At 37.1% G+C, this 10985-nt stretch overlaps 1 protein-coding gene across 1 annotated transcript; it reads left to right on the forward strand.

Annotated features, from left to right (window-relative positions):
• The first annotated feature begins 9931 nt into the window (after nt 1-9931).
• LOC108979330 (glutathione S-transferase T3-like) lies at nt 9932-10580 on the forward strand. The gene is made up of 2 exons (XM_018949987.1): nt 9932-10366; nt 10482-10580. Exons 1-2 carry the CDS (start codon nt 9932-9934, stop codon nt 10578-10580), a joined length of 534 nt encoding a protein of 177 aa, XP_018805532.1.
• Nucleotides 10581-10985: the final 405 nt, after the last annotated feature.

Genomic DNA, 10985 nt, shown 5'->3' on the forward strand with positions numbered 1-10985 from the left:
TCAAATCTCACTGTGGTAGTCCCAACTACCATTCCCCCCCCGAATGGTAGATTTTGTTACAGGATCTGAAGGAGAATCGGGAATCGACCAACTGGAAATGGTCGACTAAGAGACGATGCGATGTAGGTGTTAATACAGTAGTTACCTCAGATTACTACTTGTATTTGTAGAGTTCAATCTCCATCACTCTTTTGATCACAACCATATGGCTTAATATTGTGATCTCAGTTGTTTAGTATGTCATTATGTATGAAGTATGTTTTAAGTATTTGGGATATTTCGGTTTGGTGCATAGTATTGCTAAAAAGAAAAATTATCCGCTGTGAATATTGCATAATGCTAGATGCATATTAGGAATATTGCATCTTATATGTCATGAACGGGGGCAGGTAACCTTGTGTTGCATGTCTCGACGCTTCAAATGTCCGTTCGATCCCAAGCGGAATTTGCGGGCGTCACAGGGTATTTTACGAGAATATTTTAAACGAATCATCCCGCTCGTTTCCTTGTTAAGTATAAAGGGAATGAGTGGGATGATGCGTTAAAAATATGAGATTACATAGATTAATAGTGCATGTTAAATATAAAAGTTGCAATCGTTGGAAGTTGCGACTTGGTAGGGATTCAAAAACGACTTTGACGACCACTTCTTCCCAATCATCATGAAGTAGCAAAAGCAAGAGAGTTTTCCAGTTTCATTCAAAGCAGCATGATCGTCGAACAGTATGCTGCTAAGTTTATGGAGTTAGCAAGGTCTACCCCGCATCTTATCTCCATTGAAGCGGTGCGAGCTAAATGTTTCCAAGATGGATTGTAGTTGTGGATGAATAATGCTACACAACCACCCCAACCTCCACACACCACATTTTTTAAAATTTTTAAAATTTTTTTTGAGTTTATTCTTTTTAAACTAAGTCAATTCTTCTATTTATTATTTATATATTAAATATTTGATAAAATAAAAAAAATTAAAAATTAAAAAAAGTATAGTGTGTGGAGGTTGTGTGAATAGTAAGAGATTGTGTAGATTTTTCGTTGTGGATATTGTCTCAAGAGGTCTGTCTACAAACACAAAATTTTGAGAGGCTAGTAGAAATAGCCTCCATTGTAGAATGTGAGCACTGTAGCAGTGTGAACATGCTAGAAGCAGAAGAGTTACACTGGGGAGGGGAGTAGTTTGGGATCGTTACAAAAGGCCATATCAACATTAGGGATGCATGCTCAATTAATCCTGGGAATTTGTATGAGTGGTCAGACACCTTTTTTCAGCTGGTGCAAATGGTCCCATGAGGGAGATTGCCGATCGGGCTTAGGGACTTGTTTCAGACGTGTTCAAATTGGACCTTTGCTAGGGAACGCCCTAGAGTGGCCTAAGGAAGCAAGCCTGACCTGGTTGAAGGAAGATCAGGCCAGAGTCAATCAGTGTAGGTAAGGGTTTCTGGTTTGACACCTGGAGAAGTTGATGAGGAGGCCCTAGAGACCCAAGAGGTTAGAGTCATCATAGACCCAAGAGCCTAGAGACCCAAGAGGACCTGGAGAAGATTGGGCCAGAGTCAATCAGTTTAGCGACTTGAGTGTATCCCAACCATTCATATCTACTGCATTCGCTTGAATATGTAGTTTACAGACGGAGTTCATGCAACAAATTGTGGTAGTGGCTCTATTGAGTGGGGAAGTTGTAGTGTGCTCGAGGGTTGCATTAATTCTTCCCTTAGATCTAGGAGGAAGAGTGTTGGAAGTAGGCCTAATGGTGTTCAACCTTCTCAATTTTGAAATTATGTTGGGAATGGATTGGCTATTCCGGCACTACTCTAACATTAACTATCAAAGTTGGGTTCTTAGCTTTCAACTACCCGAAGAAGAAGGAATGGAATTCACTGGCCGTAGGCTTAAGACGATGCCAAAGATGATAACAACTCTACAAGTTAAGAGGGATTTGGCCGGTGGAGTGGAACCATACCTAGTTTAGGTAGTGCTTAAACTGACAAAGAAGAAGTTAGTAAGGGTAATTCTAGTCTTCAAGCAATTCCCAGAGATGCTTCTGAAAATCAACTAGGATTTCCCCCCATCCAAGGGATTGAGTTTGAAATCAATTTGGAACCTAGAGCAACTCTTGTATACAAGGCACCTTATAGGATGGCACCATTGGAGTTAGAGTTGAAGACGCAACTACAAGAGCTTCTAGACAAATGATTTATCGGACCTAGTTCCTCAATGTGGGGAGCACTGGTATTATTTGTCGAGAAGATGGATGAGACTTTTAGGATGTGCATAGACTAAAAAGAACTGAATAAGGTGACGATAAAGGATAAGTAACCCTTAACTAGGATCGATGACTTGTTTGACTGACTGCAAGGAGAGACAGTGTTCTATAAGATCAACCTAAGGTCGGGTATCCCTAGTTAAGGATCATGGACAATAATTTGCCCAAGACTGCATTCAAAATGAGGTACGGGCACTACGAGTTCATGGTGATGCCATTTGGATTGGCCAACGCACTTGCTATGTTCATGGATGTTATGTACCAGGTGTTTAGGCCCTTCTTGGATTTCTATTGTAGTGCTTTTCATCAACGACATTTTGGCCTACTCACATGATCTGGAAGACCATATGAACCACCTACGACTGATTATTGGAGAAATTTGAGAGCACCAATTGTATGCAAAACTTATGGCTAAAGGAAGTGAAATTTCATGGTCATGTGATTTCCAATATGTTGTAGTGGTGGACCTTAGCAAGATCGAAGTAATGGTAGATTGGCGGCGTTCTAGGACTGCCTTAGCTTTCTAAGACTTGCCAATTTTTATAGGAGAATCGTGGAAGGCTTCTACATCTCTCAGGTCCACTCACAATCCTGACCAAAAACACTAACCCCAGCCCTTGTGTTGGCCCTACCTAAGCCACACAAGTTAATGGTGGTTTTCAACAACTTATTCAAATATGGTTACAAGTGCAATTGGATGTAGCAAGGTCGGTGGTGTCGTACGCATCACGCCGACTAAATGATCATGAGAAGAATTACCACACCCATTATCTAGAGCTAGAAGTTGTGGTCTTACCTGGAAGATCTAACGACACGATTTCTATGGCGAAGCCTAAGAGATCTATACAAATCATAAAACTCTAAAGCACCTTCTCCCCCAAAAGAACCTCAACATAAAACATAGTAGGTGGTTGGATAGAATTAGCGATTATCATTGCAAGATTAAGTACTACTATGGGAAGGCCAACTTGGTTGCCAATGTACTGAGTTAGAAGTCTCGAGTGGAGGATGTATATGAATTGTAGGTGGTGGATTCCCTCCTCAGTGGAATGAATACATTGTTGCTTGAAAATTCCCAACAAAAGGAGGTTATAGCCTGGATTCAAGAAGCAAGGGTGATGGGCTTCGACGAATTAAATGCATAACATAGAAGGCACCCTAAGCTATTGGATATTTGACAAACGACATGTAGTCAAGATGGCTATCAGTGAATATAGACTATAGGGTCATCCCCTCCCAAATGATGTTGTTGAAGTCATTGAGCTGAATGGCCCATCTCAAATAGTATAGACTTGGGAAGCCGGTTTAGTGCAGTCAACGATGTTCCCTTTAATGACCAAGCATGTTTCAATCTAGAAGTAGACATAATGTATAAAATATGCATTTGAATGAACGTAGTCTTCATTCAAACAACAAGAAAATTGCAAGAAAATGGAAATGTTAAACAAATTCAGGTTGGTGTTCCAACTTACTAAAACAATGTTTGACCAACCGGTATGTAAACTTACTATTAAGTTGAACTCTTATTCAGGTTGATGTTCGAACAATGTTGAACAAGTATTGTTCAAACAACAAGCAGATTGTAAGAAAATAAAAAATGTTGAACACGTATTCAGGTTGGTGTGCAAACTAACGCAAACAATGTTCGAACACCAACCTGTATATAAACTTACTATTAATTTGAACACTTATTTGGGTTGATGTTCAAACGAACGTATTCTTCATTCAAACCACAATCAGATTGTGAGGAAACAAAAATGTTGAACACATATTTGGGTTGGTATTCAAACTACATAAACAATGTTAAAACACCAACTTGTATATAAACTTGGTATTAAATTGAGCACTTATTCGGGTTGCTGTTCGAACTAATGTAGTATTCGTTCGAACCGAAAGCAATATTTGAACAAAAGTTATTCCTGAACCAGTACTCGGGTTGGTATTCAAACTCAACTTGACATTGTTCGAACTATATAATTATTCATAGTGGGGAATGGCATGGTTTTAACCAAGAGACTGAACTCTACAACTTGTTGTCCAAACGCATGGTAATAGTGTTTAGCAACTTTAAAAGTTCAAACGTTTAGAGGAGATGTTCGAATGCAGGAGTTGAGAAAGACATTAATGGCTGAGTCAACTCGTTCCTGAAACTAAAGCACGTCAATCTTGAAGATTGATGGGTTTTCTCCCCTAAATATTTATGACACTCCCTCATTCACACATCCACTGTGTGTGGTGGTCGAAAAATAAAGGAATGGGGTTTGGGTCCAGAAACGGGATCTGAACCCCATTGGTTAGGTGAATAACGTACAATGAATAAAGTACATATCTTTGGGCGGCTAGAGGGGTGTGTGGCAGTTGCGGTGGTGAAGACGGTGGTAAATGAAAGTTGGGAATTCGAACAAGTGTGAGAAATAAGTGAGAGAAGTTTGAACGATGTGCAGACGGATGGAAGGATTCAAGTATTTATTCACACTGGTTTCTGTTCGAACATATAATTTAGTATTCGAATAGTACGTCATTATATGTAGTTCAAACATAATATCAGGATTTCAATCATGATAAATTTTGTTTGAATGGTATATCTTTTGTTCGAACGACATAACATAATTCTTATATCTCTATGTACCTGAATCTATTAATCTAAATTATTAATCTACATAAATGTGTTCACTTATGATAAAACTAAAGCTATCTAATATATGTTTTAGTATATTATAAATATATCTATTCTATATATAGTACTATAAATCTATCAAACTAACTATTATAAATCTCATTCAATTATTCAAATCATATATTTTTAAATTCTAATAATATAGCATATTATAATAGATGTATGCTTGTATCCCATTAAACTATTCAAATCCGTTGACTAAATTACCCATAACAACACCATTGTCCATATTGTTATCCAACCACGTCCAAAAATATAAGCAAAATATTAGTCTCATATATAAAAAATATTCCTAAGATGGTGGAGGCATAAATTTTCGTGACATCATGATCTACGTCTCGTGAAACATTTCTTGGCACTGAATTGCTACCTCCCTCTATAGCTCCTCTTGTTGTCGCTACCTTAATCGCTTCTCCAAATTAGCTTCATTTGACCATGTTGTCTCCTCCATTTCTCTCTATCTTGATCTTAGTTGCTCGATCTGTTGTCTTGATTTATCTAACTCTCGAGAGGAAATACTTAATCTCTTCTCTTTGATCCCAAAGAAGAGGTAGAAGGTTTTAAGCACTGCCCCAGACCACTCAGATATCAAAAAAGGGGCCACAAAACTTGGGAAAAAAATCTCAATGTAGCTCACTTTTGATACTTTAGAAGCAGATTCGTTGCGAAGTGCGATCATCTTATCGTACTCAAGAGAAAGCAATATTAACCAATAGACATGAGATAAATATGTAATAAATGCTACTACTTTGCTTCGCTAAGTTTGCCAACTCTTCTAAGGAACATCAGATTCTTCTTCTCCTTCATCTTCTTGGAAGCTTTCATATAATATTACGTGGGGTGAATTTTTGCACCCCTTGCCAGGCACCCATACTTAGGATGATTCAAGTAACCAACTTGATTTGCTTGGCTAACAAGCATGAACGGGTCGGCTTTATACCCTTTTTGGGATGTGTTAACATTGATAAAATATTCATCTATAGTCATCTATAGATCTATATGTATATATCTAGTGAGGTATATAGTTTATATACAATCAATACATAGTATACACTGTTTAGTAAGTAGTATATATATAGTATGTATATAGTACTATATATACTATATACTATATATATATATGCAATCTCGATGTAGTATATACATATTATATATACTATGGAGTATACATATTATATACTATATATACTATACATAGAAATAGAGAGGGTTGGAGAGAGAGAGGGGAGAGAGTGAGAAGGAGAGAGAGGCACGAGAGATAGACCGTGTGAGATAGAGAGAGAGAGTCGGTTGTTCAAGTGTTTGTTGGGCATTCTCCAAAGAACCGTTATGCAAAAGATCTAGAGGGATGTAAAAGCTCATTTCTCATTTTTTCCGTTTATTGTTGGTTTACTATGTGATATATGCTTGTAACATATTGTTGGGTTTACTTTATTTGATTTTTTAGAGTGAGAGTGAGATTTGTATGGAAGGAGATGGATATGCAGTGAGGTAGAGATTTTAGTGACCTACTAGAGAGTAAGGGGTGTGTGAGAGAGAGAGTTTCCTGGCCAGCTAGAGAGCGTACGTCGTGCATGCCACAAAGGAATTCCACGCACTAATTGCTCAAATGGCTGGTGAGGGTTCGAACCAACAGTGTATTATGTTCCAAAGACCTTAGGTGTTAATGTTTGAATGCTTGTGCGTGTTTGAACGTATCTCCGAGTTAGTGTTTGAATGGCTTGTGTGTGTTCAAATGTTTGTTTGAGGTCGTATTTGAACATGTGTTCGAACATTTGGCAGTAAGGATGTTTGAAATTGAGATTTAATGCATGTTATGGATTGATTACTTAGGATTTAATGTATGTTGGGAATTAATGGGTGTTGTAGATATATACTATAAGTTGTGGATTTATTACTTTGTATTTAATATTGCATGTTGGGTTAATCCATGTTGGGATTAAATAATGGATGTTGGAATTTGCAGGCATGTTGGGCTTTATAGTATATAATGATGCCACTATAAATTTCACTTGAGATTTATTATATTATTTGTTAGAATAGCTAAGTGTATAAAGAACAAAAATTGTAGTATTTAAAATTCCGCATCATATTGAAGTAAAAAAGAGAACATTAACTATAATTAGTTAGAGAATTAAAATACTAGTTATATCTCGCATAATTAGAATAAAAAAATAAAATAAAAATGTGGATGCCACAATAATAGTACTAAAACTTAATATTTTTATGATTATAATTAGAGTACTATTTATAGATAATAAGATAAACAAAAAATACTAGTTATAATTAGCCAAGGAAATATAAATGTTATAAAAATTATACTTAGACAATTGTCAACATAGTATAATTACTACTACATCATAAAAAATGCCATCTCCCTAATTTTCTCATAATATAGAATACTAGCTAGTTATAATTAGTTAATCAAATAAATGCTAGTTATACTTAGTCAAGGAAGTAACAACTAGTTATAAAAATTAGAATTAGAATAAAAACAAAAGGAAATTGTTAGTACATGATAAAAAATATATATATACCATAAACTACTATTTTGATCATTATAATTAAATTACTAGTTCTAATTAGTTAATAACATCAACATACTAGTTTTAATTACTCAATCAAATAGAATTCCAGTGATAAAATTCAACTTGGAATAAGATAAAAATAATAAAAAAATCATAGTTAGTTAAGTGTTATGTAATAAGGGTTTGAACTTGGACCTAATTCAACTATTCTAAGTGATGGAGCTTTTGTCATTTTCAGCACACACTAAACTGTCTCTAGTCAATAACAACGATGTCAAAGGAACAGTCTAACTAGATAGTCAGATTCATCGCTCTGCATGCATAATTATGTCAAATGAAAGTTTAGTTTTGTATGATTTCAAATATAACTCTTAAACGAAGATTCTCTTCCCTCCCGACTCACTTAGAGCATCTCCATCCAAATGCGTAAAGTACTATTATCCCTAAAATTTGGAGATCAAATTTAGGGGAATATGAAAAGGAGCCTCCCATCCCATTCCCTAAAATAGGGATTTGTTTTAGGGGATCCATAGTCGTTCCCCATATTTGGGGAACCACTGTACATCCCCAATCGACCGACCCTTAAATCTATTGCCGTTGGTCCCCGCGTTCCTCTCTTCCTCTCGATTCACAACAAAGACCAAAATCGCTCGCGCCTACCTTCGTTCATAGGTAAGGATTCCGTCTGTTCATCTTTCAATCTGTTATTGCAAGCAACTTTTGTATTTTTGTTTTCACAAAAGTGGTAGCACATATCGAAGGCGGGCGGTTTTGTCAAAACCCGATCAGCTCAAAAGTTGTTCGAAATCATGAATCATTATCATCTTCAAGTAATATCCTCTTGATGTAGTTTTTCTCGTTTGGCTGAGGATTTTTAATAGGTTGATTAAACATTCTCTGAAACCCATTTCCCCATCTGGGTTTCGGTTCTTACACTCGTTTCGATTTTTACACTGATTTCTGTTTTTACTCGTTGTTTCCATGAAATTTGTTTTTTCTTATGATAATTTTTTGAAGTTTTCCTATTGCGATTCTCTTCAGATCTGTCCAGATTAAATTTGTCACTAGAGACAAGTCTTGGCTGCCTTTCTTATGATGATGCTACCTTTCTTTTGCTGCTAGAGACGAGTCTTGGCTGTTCATTTGCATTTTTGGGTCGTTTTAGGTTTGGTTGTGTTTGTCTTGCTCGCTTGGTTCTGTTGGGTTTTAGTTTTCAAATGGAATACTCTCTGTGCAGTGTTCTCGTATAGTTGGACGATGCTAAAATTTTTGGGTGAAAACATCTTTTCTGTGCAACTGTGTGTTGATATCAAGATATGAGGTATTCAGATAAGAGGATGTTAGAAACATTATTGATGTTGCGTCTTGAGAATTTTGTTTTCCTGAATTAGAAGTATTTTGATTTGGTAAGAGGAAAATATGCAGGGCTTGATAAAGAACTTGAATGAAGATTAACGTATAGAGAGCTTAACTTTTATGAGTTGGTAGATCTATATGTTGAGTTGATGATATAAAGCTTATTATCAGGCCTTTTGGCTTTGAAGCAGTAAAATAATAACGTGAGAACTTATTATCAATGTGGTCTGTGTTTGGACTTGTTTGGACTTGTTTGAAGCAATAAAATAAGTGATTCAAGTCAACCAGTTTGGACTTGTTTGTGCCCTATGTTTGCTGGTTTGAGCCAATGTGGTCTCTTTAATTATTTGTTCTCATGGACTAAGCTCTATTGGTTTGACAAAGTTAATTTCTGTTTTTGTGTTCTTATGCATTTTGCTTGCTGCTTAGTATTGGATTTTCCTTCTCTAACCCCTCGGCTTTGAATTGGTTTGTGCTATTGGGACCTTTGCAGTGTTTGGTACTAATGAATAATTATTACTTGTGGGGGAGGGAGGGGGGCTACATGTCTACTATTAGGCTATGATGATGGTGTTTAGTGGGTAATTCATAAGTGTTAGTGGGCCCCATTGAGATGACAGGGTAATCCTCACCCAAATAACCATTTTGCAGTTTGTAATATTTTTCACAAAAGGCACGTGGGGTTTGGGTAAGGTTTTGTAGCCATTTGATGTTGGGCTCGTGTCTCACACATGATGTAAATTCTGTAAACCATTCTGAGCCATATTTAAAACACACAAGTGTTTAGGGAAGTGGATGAGAATGCTCTTATTAAAACGTTTGCAAATTATTTTTGTTATTGGATTTGAGTTGTCTTAACCTCTCGGCTGTGATGATAAGAAAATCTGAAAATGGTGATGAAACGCTTTCGCACATACCTCCATGGCATGGTAACTTGGATGGCCAATAAATAGTAGCAACTGGTTGTTGCAGCCATGCAAGGGAGGGTGCCAAGTGTGGTCATACGTTGCCATAGGATTCTTGAGCCAGCTACCAAAATCACTTGCAAATGTAGTTCTTAATTGTCTAACATGTGGACCATATTTCCATGTTTGCAAATTTTTAGAGATGGACTCAGAAGAGCATGGAAATATGTTCTTCACCAGCCTCCTGACTCAGGAGCCTGAACTTGACCACATTTATGTTGGTCAAGGTGAACATCCCGTAACTTTGGATGACTCTCCACCCCCGCCCCAAGTACAACCTCCCTCTCAAAGAAAATCAGTTAGGGGTGCAAACTCTACCCCCGAAGAAGACAAGTTACTTGTCTCCACATGGCTGAATAGTAGCATTGATGCCATCCAAGGAACAGACCAAAAACATGCCCAACTTTGGAAAAAAGTTAGTCAATACTTCAATGATTATAAAGAAAGTACAAATGAGCGAAGTGTTGGGTCCTTAATACATCGGTGGTCTGCCATTCAAAAGGCGACAAATAAATTTTGTACTAAACTCGCCCAAGTTGAAGGGCTGAATCAAAGTGGTATGACTGAGCAAGACAAGGTATAAACATCCACTTATTTATTATTGACAATACTTAATTATCATTTTTATGCGTTATTTTTCCTTTATCTTTAATAGGGTGGTTAACTATTTGATTTTCATTTTGAATTGGAAGTTTGACAAAGCGAAAGTCATGTACCAATCGCTTGAGAAAATGGCCTATCAGTTTGAGCATTGTTGGCACCTATTGAAGGACCAGCCGAAATGGAATTAGCGTTGCACAAAGGATGGGACAAAGTAAAGGTCGACGATGTCCCATACATATTCACGTACATCAGCAGTGGCAACTAATTCACCCATTGATTCAGTGGGTGGTACAGAGGGCGAGAATCTAGAAACTAATGATGTCATCGAATTGGATAGGCCAATTGGGAGAAAAGCTGAGAAAGGAAAACGTAAGGCCCAAGGTAGGGCCTCAGATGAGCTTGTGGAGCTCTGCAAGAAAAAGTATACTCTCCTAGAGGAGTCACATGCTCAGGAGAAAGAATTTTACCAACTCAAGGCCGAGAAGATGGCATATGAATGAGAAATGGAGGGAAATAAAAGTAGATAAGAGGACGAGAGACTGAGGTTGGAGGCAGAGAAAATGGAAATCACCCAATGGGAGAGAGAGGAGCGC

The sequence above is a fragment of the Juglans regia genome, chromosome 10, assembly GCF_001411555.2.
Source record: "Juglans regia cultivar Chandler chromosome 10, Walnut 2.0, whole genome shotgun sequence".
NCBI classification, from domain to species: Eukaryota; Viridiplantae; Streptophyta; class Magnoliopsida; order Fagales; family Juglandaceae; genus Juglans; species Juglans regia.

Bases quoted from the DNA above. Each gene is read 5' to 3' on its own strand.
- LOC108979330 (XM_018949987.1), top strand. From the start codon at position 9,932: ATGGACTCAGAAGAGCATGGAAATATGTTCTTCACCAGCCTCCTGACT. The intron at 10,367-10,481 runs GTATAAACATCC...TTGAATTGGAAG, and splicing joins GTATGACTGAGCAAGACAAG to TTTGACAAAGCGAAAGTCAT.